Raw genomic sequence first — 23732 nt, 5'->3', positions numbered from 1 at the left:
AAAAAAAAAAAAAAAAAAGCGTCTGCCTTCAGCTCAGGTCATGATCCCAGAGTCCTGGAATTGAGCCCAGTATCAGGCTCCCTGCTCAGTGGAGAGTCTGCTTCTCCCTCTGCCCCTCCTCCCTGCTCATGCTCTCTCTCTCATCTTCTCTGTGTCTCTCAGATAAATAAATAAAATCTTTAAAAAATAAAATGTTTCTGCTTTATTGCTATACCCATGAACTTGGAGATATTGCTAACTGGTATCTCTAGGCTCAGTGATTTTATTCAGTTCTTACGGAACTGGTGTAAGTTTATTTAACTTCTTGATTGGCATGATTTTGCTTCAGGTCGATCTTTGGAACTTTAGGTATGCTTGGGGGAGGTGACTTAGAGGGGCAGGGACCGTGAGCACTATTCACAGTTCCTTTACTCTTTTTCTCAGCATTTCTGCTTTCACTGTTTCAAATGCAGACGCTCTGTATAAATATTTTTATAAAGGTTTACATTTTATGGGTTTTTCTTTTGGAAATTGTGAATCTGCTGGTATAGGACATGTCTTTAAGTCAGAAGATTTTATGGTATAATATTTATAGTAAATCAATGAAATTTTGTTATATTTTTTTCAGCATAGGGACTATAGGATTTGTGGGATTTTATCTTTGTTATTTTTTTATTTTTTTAAGCTTTTTAAAGATGATATCCGGTATCTGTTGACAATGGACAAACTGTGGCGGAAAAGGAAACCTCCGGTTCCGTTGGACTGGGCTGAAGTGCAAAGTCAAGGTAAAGAATACATTTTGTGGGGCGCCCGGGTGGCTTTGTTGGAAGAGCATGGGACTCTTGACCTCAGGGTTGTGAGTTCAAGCCCAAAGTTAGATGTAGATATTACTTAAATAAATAAACTTAAATACAGTTTAGTCTTTGGGATACCTAAATTGGAAATTCTCTCACTTAAAATCTTTAACCCTGAATTTCATGGTAAGAAATTCAAACGGTTTAGAAACATATGAAGAGGGCGCCTGGGTGGCTCAGTTGGTTAAGTGACTGCCTTCGGCTCAGGTCATGATCCTGGAGTCCCAGGATCGAGTCCCACATCGGGCTCCCTGCTCAGCAGGGAGTCTGCTTCTCCCTCTGACCCTCTTCCCTCTCGTGCTCTCTGGCTCTCATTCTCTCTCTCAAATAAATAAAATCTTTAAAAAAAAAAAAAAAAGAAACAAGAAGGAAGATGGCTGGAAATCTTGTCACCTAGAGAAATAGCCACTATTAACATTTAGGGAATGTCTTGGTAGTTACCTCTGTGCACAGAAATAAAGGGCTGTTGTTTATGCACTTTACATAAATGGAATCATACACATTTATATATAATTACTTGCTCTTTCCAGTCGGTATTATTTAACTAGTCCCTTATTGGTTAACCTTTGTTTCATATTTCCCTCAAATAGTGTTGTGATAAGAATACATGCACATCTTTGTACCTTTGTGTGATTATCTCTTTAGGATTTAATTTAGGGACATACTTACAATTTTAAATGTGAGAAAAACTATTGTGGTAGTGACTTCTTCCTTATCCTACCGCCCCTTCCACACATTATGTCTGTGCCTTAGATAAGTTACATTACAATTAATGTATGCACTGTAGTGATCAGCACATTGAAACTTAAAGGGTCCCAGGAGATTTGGGGTGTCAGTTGGGAGCAGTTCTCTATAGTAATGAATATTTGTCTTTATGGACTAAATTTTTTTTAAATTTTATTTTATTATGTTGATCACCATACATTACATCGTTAGTTTTTGCTGTAGTGTTCCATGATTCATTGTTTGCATATAACACCCAGTGTTCCATTCAATACGTGCCTCCTTAATACCCATCACCAGACTAACCCATCCCCCCACCCCTCCCCTCTAGAACCCTCAGTTTGTCTCTCAGAGTCCATAGTCTCTCATGGTTTGTCTCCCTCTCTGACTTCCCCCCCCTTCATTTTTCCCTTCCTACTGTCTTCTCTCTTTTTGTTTTTTAACGTATATTATTTGTTTCAGAGGTACAGGTCTGTGATTCATCAGTCTTACATAATTCACAGCACTCCCCATAGCATATACCCTCCCAAGTGTGTATCACCCAGCCACCCCATCCCTCCCACCCCCACCACTCCAGCAACCCTCAGTTTGTTTCCTGAGATTAAGAATTTCTCATATCAGTGAGGTCATATGATACCTGTCTTTCTCTGACTTATTTCACTTAGCATAATACCTTCTAGTTCCATCTGCGTCATTGCAAGTGGCAAGATTTTGGGGTTTTTGTTGTTGTTGTTGGCTGCATAATATTCCATTGTGTATATATATGTACACCACATCTTCTTTATCCATTCATCTCTTGATGGACATCTTGGCTCTTTCCATATTTGGCTATCGTGGACATTGCTGCTATAAACATTGGGGTGCACGTACTCCTCCAGATCACTACATTTGTATCTTTGGGGTAAATACCCAGTAGTGCAATTGCTGGGTTTTACAGCTAAATATAAGTATGCTTCTGATAGGGCGCCTGAGTGGCTTAGTCGTGAAGCGTCTGCCTTCGGCTTGGGTCGTGATCCCAGAGTCCTGGGATCGAGCCCCGCATCAGTCTCCCTGCTCAGCGGGGAGCCTGCTTCTCCCTCTCCCCCCGCCCCCTGCTTGTGTTCCCCCATCTCGCTGTGTCTCTGTCAAATAAATAAATAAAATCTTTTTAAAAAAATATGTTTCTGATAGCTTCCAGTTACTGAGTGCTAACTATGTGCTGGGCATAATGCTTATCTTACCGACATTGTATCTTTGAATTCTCTAGTGATTTTATGAGGTTCCTATTAGTAATTTTCTTGCACAAATATTTGTAGTATCATAATTATCTTAATGGAATTTGTTTCATTTTGATTTTCTTATTGGTCAAGCATTGAATTTTTAATTAAATAGAGGGATGATGTTTAATAGTGAAATTTCTAATATTTTTTCCCTTAGGAGAAGAAACCAATGCATCAGATCAACAAAATGAACCACAATTAGGTCTGAAAGACCAGCAAGTTCTAGATGTAAAGAGCTATGCATGTCTTTTTTCAAAGAGCATTGAGACTTTGAGAGTTCATTTAGCAGAAAAAGGGGATGGAGCTGAGCTCATATGGGACAAGGTTCGTTTTGTGGCAATTCTATATCACATGCATATTTTTGTTCTTGAACTGTAACCAGAAACTAGTAACTTTTTGGATATCATTTATTCTACCAGAATTTGAGGACATAATGTTGAGTTTGCGTGGATGTTTTCATTTCTAATTACTACATTGAACTATGAATTTTCTGTACGTGAATTCAAGTAATATAGAACTTGATTTTAGATTCTGGTTATGGATTTGTGGTTTATAATTATGTTTTGAGAACATGACTGGAGAAATGTGACTTTATTGGAGTAGAATGTTTCACTGACTTAAAAACTTTATGTGTAATACAGATTTGTTAATAGAAGTCATAAAATTCTTTTGGCGACAACAGCTCATGGGCCTAATTAACCTTGAAAGTAATAAAATTGCCTTTCTATTGAAATAGTGAAAGGTCTGAGACCTCTAAATACAAAAATTAAATGTAATTATTTTTACCAAGTTAAAATAATATTTAAAAGTATTTTGTGGTTAGATGTCATGTTTTGAAATTTGAGTGAATCAGATTTTTAATTGTAATCGGTGTTTTCTACATCTACAAGTGATTTAGCTGTGTTAAAGTTTATATGTTTCAGTGATGGTAGAGATTTGCCGTGAGTTGTAAGAGGAAAAGTTTGGTCAGTTTTACTAACCTGAGATGATAATTTTGTGCAAATTTTGACACTGTGATTGAATTAGACATCCAAAATAGAGCTAGTTAAGTTCATACTTTGGGGATCCTTGTAAACCTTATTCTTTTGGGTTTATGTTGTATAAAGATTACTTAATAAATACATATTTTCATTATTAGTGTTCTAATAGTGATTTGGGACGTTTTCATCCATACACAGGGGCTAGATAATGAAACTGAAACTGGGAGTTGTTACCCTCTGGTTAAAATCTACACCTATTTGATATGGTGACCCAGTTGTCTAGGGAAGTACCTAATGTACACTGTTGGGTACTGTTAAATATTCATACTTAATGCTCATCACAACCTTATAAAATATTTATATAATTTTCTCTACTTAATAGTTAAGGAATTACAGATTTAAGGAATTTCATTTGCCTGAGGTTAGCCAGCCAGCCAGTAAATACATAGAGAACACACATCCTGTCAGTGCTTTCTCTTCTGTACTTTGGTGCTTCTGAATTATAGGGCTAGGATAGTATTATGTTCTCAGTGAAGCAGGAAATCTTGCTGAAATCTAAAGTGACCAAGATACAATCTCCGGAAGAATATAAATTGTCAAGGGAAAACGTTTGTTCTATTACCATATGTGAAAAGAAACCGCAAATGCAGGAGACTGGTGTATATGAAGGGAATTTGAAGGAAAACCAAAAGGTGTCCAGATGTTTGAGTCTTTAATGAAGCCCTTTTCTCTAAAAAGCCCTTATCTCTTTGCTGTTACCAAACAACCTTTCATTACAGACTGATGGACCTAGGATAGGGTTGCCACCGTCAATGAATGGAATTGGTGTTGCGGTCTATACACTTAGTGTCTCTGTGTCTTTGTAAGCAGGATTGAGTTCCCAGAAGCCTGGTGGGTCTTGGCATTCTTGTCAGGCCACATTCCTGGATCCAAGAATCTGATAATGAGACCCTAGCTTCTTCCTCAAAGCCATCTCTTGTTCTAGTTGACTGTCTACAGTGTTATAAAACATGTGAAAGTACTGTTTTGAAGGTGATACCAACCAAATTAGTAAGTTTTTGGGAAGACTTAATAAATTGTTTAAAATAATTGGCAGGATGACCCATCTGCAATGGATTTTGTCACCTCTGCTGCGAACCTCAGGATGCATATTTTCAGTATGAATATGAAGAGCAGATTTGATATAAAATGTAAGTTATGTTATACTTTAATTGTATTACCTAAAATTCTAAGTTACTCTTTTTTAACAGTTAAACATACTCATCTTTGTTTTTCAGCAATGGCAGGGAACATTATTCCTGCTATCGCTACTACTAATGCAGTGATTGCTGGGTTAATAGTATTGGAAGGATTGAAGATTTTATCAGGAAAAATAGACCAGTGTAGAACAGTGAGTATTTCTGTTTGCATTCTTTATGTAACCTCTCTCTCTCTCTTTTTTTTTTAAGTAAGCTCTGTGCTCGATGTGAGGCTTGAACTCTCAACCCTGAGGTCAAGAGTCATATGCTCTGCCAGCTGAGCCAGCTAAGCGCCCCCGTCCAATCTCTTTTTAATAGTATAGTCTGTACTTCAGGGGAAAAAAATAATTAAAAGCACATTAAACAGATTATTTAAAAAATTAAAACAATAAAATTGATTTAAAGCAGTGGAAAGGGGTGCCTGGGTGGCTCAGTCATTAGGCGTCTGCCTTTGGCTCAGGTCATGATCCCGGGGTCCTGGGATCGAGCCCTGCATCGGGCTCCCTGCTTGGCCAGGAGCCTGCTTCTCCCTCTGCCTGCTGCTCTGCCTGCTTGTGCACGCTCTCTCTGTGTCAAATAAATTAAAAAAATCTTAAAAAAAAAAAAAAGTGGAAAAACCATGTTACAGTTACCTTGTGAGTTTATGTGTAAGTAAGCTTCCTGGAAATTATAGCAAAAAGGAAAACATTTGCTTCTCTTATTTCTGTCTGAAATGGAAGCAGAAGCTAGTTTGCTTCTAATAGTTGCAGTTTTACTGAATTCTTAGAGGAACTGATTGTGTGGTTCCTTTTTTTTTTTTTTAATATTTTATTTATTTATTTGACAGAGGCACAGCGAGAGAGGGAACACAAGCAGGGGGAGTGGGAGAGGGAGAAGCAGACTCCCCGCTGAGCAGGGAGCCCGATGCGGGGCTTGATCCCAGGACCCTGAGATCATGACCTGAGCCGAAGGCAAACGCTTAACGACTGAGCCACCCAGGCACCCCTGTGTGGTTCCTTCTATTACGTTTTTTCAATTCTAAAAGTTCTCTATAGTTTTATTAAATAATGCTTTGTCATTTTATAGTCCTCTCCTTTGTTCATGCTTTTTAGTCTCCTTTTTTGTTTTAAAACCTAGTTTATGTTCTTTGATAATAATATCAATGTCTGAACTCTTTATGGGTGAGTCTACTGTCATTTCTGCTAGATCTCACAGTATTTGGTTGGCTTATGGTGTATGATTTGTTGTTTTTTTTTAATGGAATTAGTGTTCGTTAAGATCGTATCTGATAATTTTTTTATTTTAAGATGTTATTTATGGGACGCTTGAGTGGCTCAGTTGGTTAAGCAGCTGCCTTCAGCTCAGGTCATGATCCCAGGGTCCTGGGATTGAGCCCTGCATCGGGCTCCCTGCTCAGCAGAGAGTCTGCTTCTTCCTCTCCCTCTGCCTGCTGCTCTGCCTACTTGTGCTCTCTCTGTCAAATAAAATATAAATCTTTAAAAAAAAAAAGATTTTATTTATTAGAGAGCATGGTGCAGGGGAGAGGGAGAAGCAGACTCCCCACTGAGCAGGGAGCCCAACATGGGGCTTAATCCCAGGACCTCAGGCTCATAGGACCCGAGTCAAAGGCAGATGCTCAACCCACTAAGCCACCCAGGCAGGCATCCCTGTGTCTGGTAACTCTGAAGGACTTATTGAAGGTGTACTTCTTCAAAGAGGATTTGATCTGGGTGCCTGGCATCTTACCAATTGAGGACTACTTTTAAATTCTTAGCTTTAGTTTTTCAACTCCTATGTCTGACAGTAAATCCGCATGAGCCCTGTCTTACCGTAATGAAATATGAAGGAAGATATGTGTCATTCCTTCCCCCTCCCCCACTTCCCCTAAGCACCAAAGCCAAGATCATTTTTCTTGCTATTTTTGTGGGAGAGATATTTTTCTTCTTAATTCACCTCCCCTTCTAGGTCCTTGCTCTATGCAAGAGTCTCCTGTTAAAGAGTTACTATGTTGCGTGAGATTGGACTAGGTTTATCTTTTTTTTTTGAAGATTTTATTTATTTATTTGACAGAGAGAGACAGTGAGAGCAGGAACACAAGCAGGGGCAGTGGGAGAGGGAGAAGCAGGCCTCCTGCCGAGCAGGGAGCCCGATGTGGGGCTCGATCCCAGGACCCTGGGATCATGACCTGAGCCGAAGGCAGACGCTTAACGACTGAGCCACCCTGGCGCCCTAGGTTTATCTTTTAAAATTAACGCCACTTGGGTGGCTCATTCGATTTAAGTGTCTGACTCTTGATCTCAGCTCAGGTGTTGATCTCAGGGACATGAGTTCAAGCCCCACGCTGGGCTTCATGCTGGGTGTGGAGCCTACTTTAAAAAACAAAAACCTTTTATCGTTTTCATGAAATTTTGGAGTGAAGGACTGTAGAATTACTGCCAATCTTGAATTTATTAAAATGTCAGCTGTTTCCTATAACATCCTTGTTTCTTTGCTTACTTAGCTTCGTCCCTCTCTTGGGTTAATGATGTTTATGTCTGGATTCTTTGGTTCACTTACGAAGTGAATGTTAGGACGGAGTAATAGTGTTAGCCTGTGTGTTAATGGTGTTAGCATTTGTTTTCCTGACTGTTGATTTCCCTTAGCACAGTTACCTTCCCAGTGAAGCCTAAGATCAGTCAGATCTGTTTTCCCATTGGACCCTGCCTCTGGCCCTGCCAGTACAGTGACTAACTGCACTGTTGTTACAGGAGTGCTCCTCCTAGCACTTACTGCCTCTCACAGGATTGACTTCATTAAAGTTGGGGAATCCATGGGGTTCCTCTTTAGAATTAAGTCATCTTAGCAGGTGCCACACTTAACATGGTCATCAAGAAATGAGAATTTGTATATCTGCTTCCAGTGTTCGTCTGACATTTGGTTGTATTAATCTTACTAGTGTTCACCAAACTGTAGTAATATGAAGTTGGGGCCTTTTTAAATTTCAGTGCATTTTTTTTTCTAGTGCAATTTTAAAAATTTGCATTGGCTTTTATTTTTTGTTTGGGTACTAGGGAAATGGTAAATAGGTGCTAATATTGCTTGAAGTACATTATTTTTGTCCTCATAATTATATAAACGTTAATATAATCATCATAGACAACTTGAAAAGAAAGGCAGCACATTGGTTCCGTACATCTGTGAAAGCGTTATCATTAATTGGAGAAATAAGTGTATTGCTATTGAGAAGTTGGCTTAAAATTGATGAGAACAACCATTAGGAAGACACCTGAAAGCTGTTTTAATGATATCAGGGATGAGTACAGCTAGGCCTTTACTTTTGTAAATTAGTTTGCAGAATAGTTTAGAGTTGTTAGTACAAGATTTCTTTTCAGTAAGCACAGCCTTTCACATGGTAGTTAATTGGAAAAGAAAGTTGAAAAATCAGGCTCTTATTAAAAAGGCCACGATTTTCCTTCTTTTTCCCATCTAGAAGGGAATACTTATTTTTTTATTGGCTGTATAGTAAACAAGATGGTAGACTTCAGGTTGTGTGGTATTGTAACTGATTTGTGGTTTCTGCTTGTATTTTTTCTCCTCCAAAGATTTTTTTGAATAAACAACCAAACCCAAGAAAGAAGCTTCTTGTGCCTTGTGCACTGGATCATCCTAACCCTAATTGTTACGTATGTGCCAGCAAGCCAGAGGTGACTGTTCGGCTGAATGTCCACAAAGTGACTGTTCTCACATTACAGGATAAGGTAAGTGCAGGGGCTGGTTCTCTTCCACAAGGTTTTTTCATTTTCCTCTTCTAAAAACAGGAAACCTAGGTTCCCTTCTGCTTGATAGTGTGATAAACTAAAAGCCATGTAATTATTCTGAAAGATTCTGACTACTAAAGTGTGTTGCTCTAATATTCTAGGTTACTTTACTATCTGGGTTCCTACTGTTTTTTTTGGTCTGTGGTTCCAGAGTATGCGCCTCACATCCCAGAAAGGAATAGATGAATTTGGATGGAATATGCACCACAGGTGGTACAGAGGTGATACAGTTTCTTGGCAAGCAAGAGACACTTTGTTCCCAGATTGTGTGTAAATTCTGTTTCCTGACAGGCGATGGTCCTGATTCTGGTGTGTTAAGTTGGCTTCTTATGAAATGTTGCATTTGTATATCTGGATTCACCAGTAGGAGAGCTCTGGAGTGAAGGAAATGGAAGTTTAGGATGTGGTCTAATCTTTAGGCTCCTTCTAAATTGGCTAGATTAGTTTCTCTATAAATGGCCCAAATGGGTGCCACTTCCCACTTTTGGGATCATTTCAGATTGCTCTCTGATAATCCCCATCATCATGTTTCATGTTTATATGACATGGGGGCGATAGACCCTTGCGGCCTAGACTGCTTGAAAGGGAATAGCCTTTCTCCCAGAACTGATTGCATAGCGCAGATTAATTTGAGCTTATGTTTTGATGGAGAAGCAGCAGGATTTGGTAAACTGGCCAGCAGAGGGTGATTGCCCCCCTGCTTTCTTAGGAAATAATTATAGTTGGTCTGTAGTCATTCTTAAGCTTAAAGGCAAGCCTGCTATTTGTGGGATAATCAGACCTTTAGAGAATTCCTGTTATTTTTAAGAGCAGCTAGGATTTGACAGATTATCATCACTCCTGATCCATCTTGGAATTTAAAGAGATGGAACTTGGGAAGAGGAAGACTATCCAAGAATCAGTTTTATGAGAAATTTTCCATCTATAAAATATCTGCAAATAGAGGATTGGCATAGAGACTAAGATGAAATATGCCAAGTGTCTAGCTCAGTACCTAATCTGTAGGGAAGAACAAAATACTAAGCCAATCAAGAGTTCGCAATCTCCCATTTGGAGGAAGTTTTATCTGAACTTCATCAGTGGTCAAACATGAGGGTGGGCAACATGGGCGTGGAGTAATTGGGTGAATTTCCAGTGCTTTCCAGCATGCCCTGAGGTATCTTGATGAACAACTTTGCCCCTTTCCAATGGAAGGGGAAAGTAAGAGCCTTTATGGAAAAAATGTCTTTTTTTATATTCTTTAGCTATATATATATATATATATATATATATATATACACATATATATACACACACATATATATATATGTGTAAATATTTTGTATCTCTTTTTCTTACAGATAGTGAAAGAAAAATTTGCTATGGTAGCACCAGATGTCCAAATTGAAGATGGGAAAGGAACAATCCTAATATCTTCAGAAGAGGGAGAGACAGAAGGTATCATACATTGCATTTATTCACTCCCCTCATTTGGGTGGAAACTGTATACATGAAAAAGTAACATTAGTTAGTGATGATTTTTGAAATTAAAAACAGATGGGAATCTCTGAAAAAGAGTGAAGATTTTTTAAAAACTGAAGTTAGTGATTTTTGAAATTAAAAAACAGATGGGAATCTCTCTGAGAAAGTAACATTAGTTTGTCCATTTACTATACATGTTAGTATCACAGCTGATGGGGCAATATTTGGTCATGGAAGTGCTCTCCCTAGGTGGCACTGCCTTGGTGGGATCACTGCAGTTCCAGGTCTGGGGTCTCCTGTGTTGTCAGGGTATCTCAGGGACTGTTTCTCAAGAACCCAGTGCATAGTCAGGTTTACAGTGACCATGATGCTCTTGTTCACTAACAAGGAACCACCTTGGGGATCCTAGGAGCTAAATTAGTAATGAGAAGATTCCTCTGGCTGTTAGGGTAGGAAGGGTGATTTAAGGCTATTAGGTGTTTTGTCCAAGAGTAGAGAAAGAAGCCTTGATAGACCTTTATAGAGCAGAAAGTAGTGTTGAAAATCAGTGCCCACTTTGGGTTTTCTAGGCTTTCCTTTTCAGAAGTTGAAGCAGGTCAGGGCACTTGGGCGGTACAGTTGGTTAAGCGTCCAACTCTTGGTTTGGGCTCAGGTCATGATCTTGGGGTTGTAGGATTGAGCTCCCTGTCAGTCTGTGTGCTCAGCACAGAGTCTGCTTGGGATTCTCTCTCCCTCTCCCTCTGCCCCTCCCACTTGTGCACTCTCTCTCTAAAATAAGTAAGTCTTTTTTTAAAAATGTAAGCAAGTCATCCCTTTTGTTAATGCATTTATTGTAAAAAGTATGATGCATTTGATTCTTTTTCAGCTTTCTTAGAATTGGTTATGGTTATGTCCCCTTCAGACTGCATTAGTCTACGTTCCCATACCTCTTTGGTCACTTTGGCAGCTCATCTCTTTGGGCTACCGTTTTAGTTGATTTCTCCACATCCCCAATTTTGTCAATGTACCATGACGTTCAAAATCTGGGGGCACTGTTTTCCCCAAGTACGTGATCTATTTATTCATACATTTGTTCATTGGTCATTTATTCAGTACACTTTGCCATATCCTAATGAGGTTATTCAAATGTCAAGCCTTTACATTAAAACCTAGTGTCAGGATTCTTGACTGTAGATTTTGTCAAGAAAATGTTCGAGATACTAGGTCATGAGTAATTTGAGGCCGTGTTTTGGATAGGTAGTAGTCTATTTTAAGAAATCTAGTTGAATATTTAAGCCTCATTTTAGCCAGCTGTCTTTATACACACAGAGAAAGTTTATCCATGACTATACATTCTCTCCTTGGTTCTGTGGTTCTGGCCAGCTCTTTCAAATGCTAGGACTTTAAAAATGGAAACAGGTCAAGAATCTCTGTGGCTTAAATCTCTGGCCCTTTTCCACGAAATACATGTGCTACTGAGGGTGCTAGCATTTATTCAAATATGTTTAGAGCCCTTCTGTGTTATAGGTATAATCCTAGATGTTTCTAATTCAAGAATGAATAAGGCAGTGGTCCCTGTCTTGAAGTACCTTAGAGCCTGGAAGGAGAGGAGAAATGATCAAGTGGATTTAATACAATCTAAGAAATAACTATAGGAACAGAGCATGTAAGGTAGGAATTCGAGCCTTGTGAAGAGAGGAGGGTCACAGAAGAAAGGACTCCTGGGCCAGTTCTTAAAGATGTAAAGGCCCTCTGGGCAGAAAAGGCAATATCTGCACTTGCACAGAATCAGGAAAGGCCAGTTACCTGTTTCACTGGAAAGCAGGGTGCTGCGGGGTTAGCAGTGGTGATACGGCTAGAGGGCTTTCTGTGGCCTACATGTGACATGTGTTTGTCATCCTCTTACCACCAAGGCTTCTAAGCAGGGAAGTAATACGTTAACTTCTAGCATTGTCTGCAGAGGGGGTGGTTAGGCATGTGAAAGAGGAAGCGGGGAGCTGTTGAGGGAGGAAAAAAGGAAGGTAATGAGGGATTTTTACTGAGGCTGTAGCAGATGTCATAGTTGAGATTTGGAGTCGGAGTTCAGGGGCCAGGTGAGGAAAAGTGGCATTGTTGGGCTGATACAGGACTGCCACCATGACTCTGGCTTTAGAGATGGTGCTAATTGACCAGGATAGAATGAATGCACAGTACCTATTTTTCTTTCAAACATGTTGGGTCTGAGGAGTTTGTAGTGAGTGGAGAACATGAGAAAGGACTTGAGGATGGAAGTGTGGGTAGGAACTATAATTCTCTGAAGGCATTCCAGGTAGATTAAAAAGTTAAAATAAGAAACGTGCAGGGGCATCCCCCTGGCTCAGTCAGTAGAGCATGCAGCTCTTGATTTCCATGTCGTGAGTTGGAGCCCCACGTTGGGTGTGGAATTTACTTAAAAAAAAAAAAAATCTATAAAAGAATTAGAAACTGTCAGTAGTTTCTGGGTTTCAGGCTCAAGGAGGGAGGATCCTTTGTAAGCATTCTCCTTATAAGCAACAAAAGAAATTATAAAAACCAACAAAGAAAAAGATTACTGGATCATATAGAAAAATGATGTAAATTTAATGATAACTAGAATTTAAAATGTAGTTTACTTAGTATGTGCCAAGCACTACATAGGTCAACAGGTTCTATACAGTCTGAGCCCCTCATGGAGCAAATACTCCAGCACAGTCTGTCGTGAAGAGGGGGTGAAACTGGGAGCAAAGTGAGGAAGCAGTTTTGTAAGTGATACTTGAGTGCTTTTACAGGTCGAGAGAAGAGCATTTGAATGTGCAGGAGAGAAAGGATAATTAAGGCAGAAAGACTCAGAAATAGGAGGAGGAGATGGTGACATCGGAAGTTTGACTGGAGGAATTGTTCTTCATTGGAATATTTATAATCCATGTAGCAAAGGTTATTAAGTGCTAGTGGGTATTAGGCACTGTGCAGAAATGACATGTAGAAGCTAAAACTAGATTGGAGTGATAGGGGAGGTCCCATAGGCTCGTCATTGAGAAATGTTGAAAAATGGAAAATCCATTCAAATCAACAAAGTTTTCTCTTTCTGAATTACAAAATTTGCTTAAAAGTAGTTTGTTGAAGTTGTCATAGATAACCTCTTCGCAAGTAGAATATATTTTGAACAACTCTAGAAGTTGTCTTCAACTCCTCCAGGATTCTAGATTAATTTGGTTTGATTGGGACAATGCTGTCAGAACTCCACACGGTTTGGTTCTTTTTAAGCAGTTGTAGTAGTTGAGTATTGAATGAAGATTCAGGACTGAATTTCTAAGTGCCTAATTTTTAGTGAATTAGTTTGGTAGAGTCACCATTCCAAAATACACAGGGTGACTTAAATAACAGAAATTTATTTTCTCATAATTCTGGAGGCTGCAGGTTGTTAAGATCAAAATGTCCACAGGTTTGGTTTCTCTGGAGGGACTTCTTAGAAGGATCCTGGTTAGGTTGGATTAGGGCCCACCCTAATCCATTACATTACATTACATCACATTACAACCTCATTACAACCTACTCAACTCTTTAAAAAGCACTATCCAAATACAACCACGTTCTGAGATGCTGGGGTTAGGACTCCCAACATATGAATTTTAGGGGACAACAGAATTCAGCTCATAGTAGGGGTTTAATCTTTTTTAAATTAATAGGACTGCTCCAGTGGAATGTATAACTGAAGTATCTAAATTCCTTTCCAATTTCTTAGCTAATAATCACAAAAAGCTGTCAGAATTTGGAATTAGAAATGGGAGCCGGCTTCAAGCAGATGACTTCCTTCAGGACTACACTTTATTGATCAACATCCTTCATAGGTAGGAACTACTAATATTTTAAGTGTAAGAAATTATTTGAATATAAAAACTTAAAGTGAAGAAAAAAATGTTTTCTTACTGTTAAGCCCTACTGTTCGTTTGAAACCATGCAGTATATTTGCTTGAGTTGGCTACTAAGTTCCCTGAGGCTTGACCTACAGAAGAATTTGGGAATTCAAAAACAAAAGGGATAGGCAAAAAATATTTAAGGGTAACTCATCATAGTGTCTGATCAGAAAGATATAGAAAAGGTAGAAATCCAGGCATTTGAATCAGAAGTGAATTCATTTTGATAATTGAACTAAAATAAAAACTTCAATTATTTTAAAGATTCATTAGAAGAAAAGAAATCTTTCTCCCATTAGACAGATATTTCATTTGTGGTGTACAACAATAACAAGGCATTTAAAAATTATCCTATAGAGATTTTAAATCATGTATTTTTTTCTTTTTGATTTAACGTCCTGCCATTTTTATAAAAAGCATTCATTGGCTTGCATTACAGAATATTTGCGTATATGTAACAGTTAGAATGAGATGGTCCTCCACTTTGGTATGGTTAACTGTTGAATAAGGTGCATTTTTGTGCATGCTCCCATTGATACACCTAAACTACACACTGACTTAGGACTTTTGGGTACCATCTAACAAACATGAAGGGGGTTGCCATCTGCATCCAGTTGTTTTGCCAGTATTGCCATCTCTCTATGAACTTCAAGCTTGTGTAGTTGTTTGGAGATTATCACATTTTATGTACTTGGTTTATAAAAAGCATAAAATGACAGGAAAAACTGAATGTGAGTTAGTAGTAGTAATAAGTACAAGTTTCACAAAGTTAGACAATCGAGTCAAAGATAGATATTGCTGGGGAGTGATCTCTAGCCTCAGACACCATTGGATGCCAGTGGTGTGCTTGTATTCAATTATACAAGAAAAAACAACGGAAGGACATGTACAATAAAATGGAAATATATCAGATGGTGTCTAAAGAGGAGGCATAATTAGGGTTTTTTTTATCATATTTTTTAGCTCTCTGGGAACAGAACCCCCCTTATAACATGTAAGTCTTTTGCTTGACTTTCATGCATTAAACTTTCATACATGTTTTTGGGAACTCATTACCAAAGCAGGGTGCTGCTGGTAAAGATGGGAAACCCAGAGCCCATGTAAGCCCCCATTCCTAAAACACCAGATGGCTCTGGTCAGGAGCAGAGTAGAGTGTGTAAATCTTTAAACATGGTAGCTGAAGAAATAATGCTTAAGAGCTAGTTTGGGCCACAGAGTTTTGAACTCCATTTTCTGCTCTAGCAGTAAAAGTTGTGTTAATATTTTTTAAAGACTTTTTCCTTGATTTGAAGGGGCATTGGTATTGACCATTTGAATTATTACAAAAATGTGTTATGTGCAGTCTTATTTTTAGTTTTATTAGCTCTTTGAAAATCAGGATCTGTTTGGTGTGTACATAGTACATGCACTTAGAGCTTTGAGGAGCAGTGTCTCTCTTTCGTGCCTTTGCTTTTGTAAATAGTCATGGTGGTCCAGTTTTACAGTGTGTTGTTCTTTTACAGTGAGGACCTAGGGAAGGATGTTGAATTTGAAGTTGTTGGTGATGCCCCAGAAAAGGTGGGGCCCAAACAAGCCGAAGATGCTGCCAAAAGCATAACCAATGGCAGTGACGATGGAGCTCAGCCTTCCACATCTACTGGTGAGTCATGGCCCCAGCCAGCCAGCACTTTAATTATCCACCAAGCAGGCCATTATATAGAAACAAACTGTGATTATTGTATGAATTTGACCATAAAACAGAAATCCATAGGACTATTAGAGGTGTATATTGATTTGGCATTGATTGTTTTAATGGAGCTCTGAATATATGAACCAATGAAGACATTTAAGACTAGGGGAAATTCTTATGGAAAATAGGAACTGTTCTTTTTTGTTAGTGGGTTTTTACAACTGGAAATGTCCGTGAATTTACTAGTGCATGAAGATACTTCATTCTTTGTAGTGGTAGTTTTGGATTTTGGGTACCTGTTTTATTTAGGGGAAACAAATCAATGCATCTGACTATTTTGAGTGATCAGATGCGTAAGTATAGGATTTTTAGCATTTCACAGTTTCTCAGAACCATTATGACATTGGTAAAGTGCATCAGAGGCTCTGTTTCCCTGGGTTTTCAGTACTAGTGCTTGGTGCTTTACTGTGTGCTCAGATTTGGATGTTTCCTACCTACGCACATCCCACAACAGCCCCCCTCCCTTCATTCTTTACTCAGGAACCTAAAAGTTACCAACTTTTTTTACTTCTTTGTTTCCATTTCTTTAACCCTGTGTCTTTGGTGTTCTTTGGAATATGGTTGTTCTTGGTTCTTATGTTCTCTGAGAATTTTAAAGATGGACTTTGAGACTAGCTATAGAATGTAGTCCACTGATGAGCTATGGGTTCATGACCTTTTTCCCCCTCCAAAAATAGAAAAGTCTATCATTTTCCTGTGAGGAAGGGACTATGGTAGTTTTTCAAAAACCATAATTTGAAATGTGAATTGCTTGATCCCTTACTGTGGGTCGGTTTGCTACTTACTGTAGCAATGAGTAAGATAGGTAGGTACTCTGCCTTTTTTGCTTTGGCGCGGGGCTGGAGGGTGGGTTGGGGGTGGTACGTGAAACCAGCTGTGGTGTAAGGTTATGAGCATGCATGGTAGAGCCCACTGCGTGGATTTGAATCCTGGCCTCATCCTCTGCTATTGTGTGACCCTGGGCAAGTCAATCTCTGTACGTCAGTTTCCTTTTCTGGAAAACGGATAATAATGTTATCTTCTTTATAGGGTTGTTGTGATGATTAAATGAGTTGTTATATGCAAAGTGCTCAGAACAGTTCCTGGCACATTGTAAGTGCTATATATATGTTGTTGTTGTTGTTGTTTTATTATTATTACCACCACTACCAGTATTAGGATATGCACCCTCCCCTTTTCTGTTGGAGAAATAGAAACAAGGAGCTATAATAATTTGAGTTCTATAATGCTTGTTACAGTTTTTTGTTAAGATTAGAAAACAAATTGGTGCTTGTTACAGAAAACATTAAAACAGCACAGAAATGTGAAATGTATAAAGTGGAGGTTCCCTAAGGGTAGCCTACCATTCTTAAGTTTGGTATATATTAGAAATGCCAGCTTTTCACTTTCATAAAATACTAGTAAATCACTCATAACTCCCACACTTTTAACCATTTTTTCCTTTTTTTCTGAAATAAGCACAAGAGCAAGATGATGTGCTCATAGTTGATTCAGATGAAGAAGGTCCTTCAAATAATGCTGACATCAGTGAAGAAGAGAGAAGTCGCAAGAGGAAATTAGATGAGAAAGAGAATATCAGTGCAAAGAGGTCCCGCACAGAACAGACGGAAGAGCTTGATGATGTTATAGCATTAGATTGAACAGAAACGCCTCCAAACCGAACCCTCTTACTGGGCAGAACCAGGTTATTTGTTATGTTCTTTGTTCCAAAGGGAAAAAATTGACACCAGTGACTTGAAGATGATTCTGCTCCCTTTGAAAGAAAGCATTCATTTTGCTAGAACAATTAGAAACATTGCGGTATGCTGTATTGAAAGTAGGAATATAGTTTTAAAGCCTTTTGAACAAAGTGTGTGCATAACCAGTTACGAGATGAAACAACACAATGCATGTTGCCTTTTTAATGTAAATACCCTTAGGTATCATTTAACAGTTTTAAAATATTGTGGTTTAGTAAAGATACCTGGTTATAAATATTACGCCTTTATTTTTGGTTAGAAGAAGAATTATTTTTAGCCTAGATCTAACCATTTTCATACTCTTAACTGACTGAAACAGATTCAAAGAAGTATCAAGTGCTATGCATTGAAATGTGTTTTTAAATGTTAACTGGCACTATGTATATTAATGTAAAACAATGTTAATTTACTCAAGTTTTCAGCTTGTACTGCCTGGTATGTCTGTGTAAGAGCCAATTTTTGTGTATTGTTACAGTTTCAGGTTATTTATATTTGATGTTTTGTAGAACTCAAATACGACTATACTGTACTTATGGACCAAATAAATGGCATCTGCATACTTGTTATACATGCCCGCATAGTTCACGTTTCTGCTGCCTTACTGGGTTTATATATTACTGCAGGCATGCAAAATTCTTTCCTTCTAAAGAGTTAACTCATAATGGTTGTGAAGGTTAAATGATCTCCACTGTTTGCCATAGATAAGTACTTTCTAAAATAAAACTTTTATGGCAGTGTTACTTTTTAAGTTTGGATTGTAAACAACTGGCCTTCCGTTGAGAACATTAAGTGATCTTTGCCCAGCCCCAGGAACTTAGAACCTTGGATTTGAGATTCCAGAGCGGGGGAGAGTCTTCTTTATTCTGCAGTCTTCTCTGGATTGCCCCTCCCCACCCTCTCCCCCGATTCATCAGAGTCCCTTCTTGAGTATACCATTTAGGGCCCAACTCCAGCCTACAGAAGTGGCCAGACCAGCCCTAGATGGATCAGCACCCATGTCTCCGCCTTGGACCTCAGAGGGCCTTGGCCCTTAGGGTACTCTCCTCACACAGATGTGCCTTGAGTTTTCAGATAACAGAAACCCCTGAAGCCGTTCCCCCCCCCCCCTTTGATACCTCAGCCTTTGGTGGTTTTGTGGCTACAGTCAATTAAATTTCAAATTGTTAACTCATTAAATTTTGTTCCACTTTGTATAATTCTTACTTTGCCATCTAGCTTTTTAACTCTTGCTCCTTGTTTTGTATCATTTGTAAATTCAGCGTGTAATCAGAGCCTTCAGAAAAATCATGTTGAACAAGACTCAGCTCTCAGGAGCATGCCACTTGATGCCTGCAGGATGGACTGACTTCCAGCCTTCAATACAGCACTGAGCAAGCTGAATCCCCACCTACAACTATATGAGCCCATGAGGTTCACTTTGCCTTTAGATTTTTAGATGTTCCATTTTCCTCCAGAAAAAAAATCTCGAAATTACAGAACTGTGTAACAGACAATGATGAAATATTCTGGAATTCCGTCTTTCAGAAGTGTTTCAGTTAACTGGTTGGTCACTGGTGATCATGTTTCAATTTTGAAATTCCATTCCTAAAACCTAACCCTGCCCTTGTAGACTCAATTGTCAGTGGTTTCCAGCATTTTGTATATTTTATTTTTTTCCATTTGTACATACATAGCAGTAAGAGCCAGTTTGATCTGCAGAGATAGGTTTCTGTTTTGGCAGACCAGTGGTTTTTATCTCTGCAACAACTCTATTACTACCTTTTCCAGCAGGTTCTTTCCATTTTCAACCTGTTTTTATAAAATCAGGGTTTATCAGCAAGGCAGGTCCGATACATGGGTCTTGCCCGTGTAGACTAAGCAGATCCAAGCTGCCTGCATGCCCCTGGAGCATGGACACGCTTTAGATGTGGTCTGGTATTCGTGGTTTTCCTGTGCGAGTTGTCTTCTCAGCTGGGGAGCCAGACGCCTTTCCAGACACCTTTCGTCAGGGGCCTTTCCCCAGCAGCTCTACCCTGAAACACAGTCTGGCAGACCATCTTCCAGCCTTAATGGGAACAGTCTGCTGACTCAAGCTTACCTATCTAGTCTATTGTCCCAAAGATGAGTCTGCATACTTGGCATGTACGAGAGGATTCAGTGTTTTAATATATAGAGCCTGACCACTTAAGTAATCAATCAGGCAGACATCAGTGTAATCAGCCAAAACCTTCAATAACAGGCTGTTGAGGAACAGAATCTTTACAGTGTTCGAATGCTGCTGTACAGATAACTCACAGAAGGAAAAAACAACCTTTGATAATGGACTGATCTGTCACCGCTGTAATCACATACTCAAACCTGGCATCAGGGACAACTTAATGTGTGCTTCCCAATGAGATGATATGAAGACTACAATGGCACAGAGAAAAAAACATGTTCACCTGAACCTAATGCAGCAGCTAGACCCAGCTTCCAGCTGACAGGAAAGAGAGGGTGTAGAGGAACAAGCTAAACAACATGAGGAGGAAACAGACAAGTACAGAATGTGGGACATTCTTGAACTCAAGTGCAAAATACATGACTTTAGCAATTCTTGCGATAATTGGAAATTTGGAAATGGGATAAAGTGATAATGGAAGTATTTTCTTAGGTATGATAATGTCCTTGTGCTTACATAGGCCAGTGTCTTTATTCTTTGAATACTAGGGATGAAGCTTCATAACAATTTTTAAATGGCTCAGCAAAATATACAATACAGGAAGAAAAAGATAACATTTATTGAATCTAGGTGGATGGAGCCTATATATGTTGTTCATTGTTCTATCCAACTTTTCTCTGAAAACTTTCGTAATAAAAGTGGAGATATATATATATATATATATATATATAGTCTGTATTTTCCTTCTGTGCCTATGTGACTTTCAAGTTTTGTAATGAATATATCTTACGATTTTAAATCAGGCAATAAAGATTAAAAATATAAGTTGGCATGGAAAAGTGTTGCAGTGATTCCTGGGTCCAACATTGATGAAGTCCGCTTTGTTCATCCTTGTTGCTAGGCTGTGACTTAGGAAGAATTCTTTGATTTGAGCCTCCAGAGAACTAAGAAGAGAGCCAAGTTGCTCCCGGTAGATTAATGGTTCACTTAGAAGTTCCAGAAAACATTTGGTTCATAATAGATGTTCCTCTTCCTGGAAATTGCCCATGGGTGGCCAAGGAACATTGGCAAATTTAAGTTTCCTACTAGCCTTTTGTATTGTACAGAAGATACAAACTTAAAAAGTAAGTAAAAGAAAACCCAAAGAAGTTAGGGAAGAAAAAATGACATGTTTCTAGTCACTGTGACTTGGGGAGGGGATAAAGGCCTCCTGGAATCTCCATTTGACCATTTGCAGGAGGATATATTTAGAGAAGTATTTTTATAGACCCTTTCATACTGGGAATACATTATTTGCATTCTGCACACAGGGAACTTTTTCCCCCCTGCATCTAATTTAAAATAAATTCCAGCCAAAAGTTTGAGAAATTTTTGAACTGTTCTCAATAAAAAGATCATCTGAGTTGAACTACAGGACTATGATGATGCTCTGAAGTTTGACTCTATCCCGAAGATAATGTTTTCCTGGTAAAATAACATTTTGAGGGTTTTGTTAAATGTCTCTCAGCTTTAAAAAATTTTAAATCTCAGCAACAAGTGACAACTTATATGGGGAAAGACTCAGAATAATTTTTACTAGAATGTACAAATACGGGGCGCCTGGGTGGCTCAGTCGGTTAAAGCGGCTGCCTTCAGCTCAGGTCATAATCCCAGGGTCCTGGGATGGAGCCCCGCATCGGGCTCCCTGCTCGGCGGGGAGCCTGCTTCTCCCTCTCCCTCTGCCTGCCACTCTGCCTACTTGTGCTCTCTCTGTATCTCTCTGCCAAATAAATAAAATCTTAAAAAAAAAAAAGTACAAATACTCCAAGTAGATCCTCAGGCCTTTACTTTAGAAATCCACCGGAGTGCCTGGGTGGCTCAGATGGAGGAAGATTGGAGGGATGGCTCCCCGAGGAAATGCGGAGAAAGGAGAAAGTGCTGAGCAGGACAAAACAATGTTCTCGATGACAGTTTTGTCTTTGCCCCTTCACTTAAAAATACCTCACCTAGGGCACCTGGGTGGCTCAGATGGTTAAGTGTCTGCCTTCAGCTCAGGTCATGATCCAGGGTCCTGGGATCGAGTCCCAAGTCGGGCTCTCTGCTCAGCGGGGAGTCTGCCTCTCCCTCTCCCTCTGCCCCTCCCCCTGCTTGTGCTCTCCATGTCCCTCTCAAATGAATAAAATCTTTAAAAAAAAATGTAACAAAGCTGTAGAAATCAGCATTCCCAAATGTCCCACCCCATGGAACTGCAGGTCGCTGGGGTGATCACCACATACGAAGTTTGTGTATAAATTCCCTTTCCTGGATGCAGGATAAGGTTTCAGGGCAAGGAAGCGAAGGTCCTTCCGAGGTGGCCACTCCCACCCTTAGGAAGGAAGCAAGCTGAAATTATCTGATCCTACCCCTAATTCTTAGATTGGGGAACCATGCCTGTCCAGGGCTTTAGATGTCAATGCTTTGACCCTTCTCTTCCCTCCAAGAGGCCAAAGCGGGTACCAGGACCAGGGGAAATTGGACTCAGTGTGGTTGAGAGAGCTGAGCCTCAAAGGAGAGGATGGAGAAATCCCTTTGGGCACAGGTCCCAGTAGATGTCCTGCCAGTAGAGGAGCATCAGAGAGCCCACACACCTTGTGGGGAAACTGGCCCTTAGGAGCTGAGCTGGGAGAGGTACCAGTGGGCTTCAGGGGAAAGACTTCCTGCCGCTCTCCCCAGGAAGTACCATTTTATAGGGGTAAAGATTGCTGCAGGCTGAGGGAGAGAAAGAAGAGTGGGTCCCAGAGACTCCCCCACATGGTGTTTGGCTGTGTGCCATCCCTCTTCCCTAGGGAACCCAAGGTAAACAGCCACACTTGATTGGCTTGAGTGTGTCCCAAGACTGGGAAAACCCCTGACTCATGTCCGTAATTGGGGTCCAGACAATACAAACACTACAGACAGATAAGGGGGTCTGATGGAAGCCAGATTACAAGGAGAGACAGGAGGGGGAATCCTTAAACCACCATCAGTGTAGACAGTCTGGGTAGGCCTGGCCTCTGGAGAATTACAAGGAAAAGACCATGGTTTAGGACTTGGTGTGGGACTAGCCTGAACATGTCCTGTTCCAGCCTCCTGAGTGGTTAAGTGTCCCCATCCCCAGACAATGGGAAGATTCTGGTTGAGAGGATGCTAAGACTAGAGTCCCCACAAATCCTTGTGAAACTTTAACAACATAACCCAGGTAGTTAGAACCAGCTCATACTAGCTTCTGAGAGCTGATTATACCCATTTCTTCCCCATTCTCTGCAGTAATACCATGTTGGTGGTTTGAAATTCACCACAGTGGTACTGGTAAATGCTATAAACCAGGGCTCCTGATTAGTACAATTCTCCCCCAAGAGCACTGGTTGCTAATCACCTATCGGCACACCACCGGACGGAAGAAGGAAAAGGCCAAAGAGAGAGGTGAACACGGAGAACATCCCTCCATCAGTGGAGGAGGGAAGAGGCATCAGCAGAGGCTGGGGAGTGAGAAAGCAAGCCTTTTGGGTCGTTTCTGTTGGTGGGTCTTTGTTATTCATTGCTTAATTACCATTAGGGTAAGCAATGTGTTCTAGCTGACCCTATATATTGTTACTTAGCGGACTCCAATAGACTGTTAAAATCTTGTTAGAAGCTCTAATTGGGCAGGTAGGGATGAAACAGTTATTTAAGAATTTGAGGGCAGAGAGGTCCTTTTCAAGAGGCTAGACATCCTAGGACTGTATAGATTACATAAATAATACGATAAACACTTTGATGCTTGCATCATTATCTGCAGTTTGGATTACTTCTCTAGAACAGATTCTTGAAGCATTACCGTGTAGAAGAGTGTTTTTGTTTATGACACTGTTAATACCACCAAATTGCTCTTCCTGACAGGATGTACCAACTTACACCCATACCAGCAAAATATGTGCCCGTTTCACCACAGTCTTGCCAATGTTTCCATTTTTTAAATATTAGATAATGT

General features: G+C 39.7%; 1 protein-coding gene and 1 non-coding gene across 4 annotated transcripts in view; both read left to right on the top strand.

The window, feature by feature from the left end:
- UBA2 (ubiquitin like modifier activating enzyme 2) overlaps positions 1 to 20478 on the top strand; it is a 41452-nt gene extending 20974 nt beyond the window's left edge. For all 3 annotated transcript variants that reach the window (XM_025854323.2, XM_073885414.1, XM_073885415.1), the window contains 9 exons: positions 665 to 764; positions 2973 to 3139; positions 4892 to 4985; positions 5073 to 5185; positions 8594 to 8749; positions 10150 to 10246; positions 13989 to 14094; positions 15663 to 15799; positions 17348 to 20478. In XM_025854323.2, the coding sequence (XP_025710108.1) occupies positions 665 to 764; positions 2973 to 3139; positions 4892 to 4985; positions 5073 to 5185; positions 8594 to 8749; positions 10150 to 10246; positions 13989 to 14094; positions 15663 to 15799; positions 17348 to 17529 (1152 nt within the window). In that variant the 3' untranslated portion in view covers positions 17530 to 20478. The remainder of the gene's footprint in view (positions 1 to 664; positions 765 to 2972; positions 3140 to 4891; positions 4986 to 5072; positions 5186 to 8593; positions 8750 to 10149; positions 10247 to 13988; positions 14095 to 15662; positions 15800 to 17347) is intronic.
- LOC112810835 (small nucleolar RNA SNORD79) lies at positions 10312 to 10394 on the top strand. Its single transcript, XR_003204901.1, has one exon. It is a non-coding gene; the product is annotated as a small nucleolar RNA SNORD79 (small nucleolar RNA).
- Positions 20479 to 23732: the final 3254 nt, after the last annotated feature.

The sequence above is a fragment of the Callorhinus ursinus genome, unplaced genomic scaffold (assembly GCF_003265705.2).
Source record: "Callorhinus ursinus isolate GAN/ISIS: 27379988/994484 unplaced genomic scaffold, GSC_fseal_2.0 scaffold61, whole genome shotgun sequence".
NCBI classification, from domain to species: domain Eukaryota; kingdom Metazoa; phylum Chordata; class Mammalia; order Carnivora; family Otariidae; genus Callorhinus; species Callorhinus ursinus.
The sequence above is the reverse complement of the archived record's forward strand: the minus strand, read 5'-3'. Positions and strand labels throughout refer to the sequence as shown.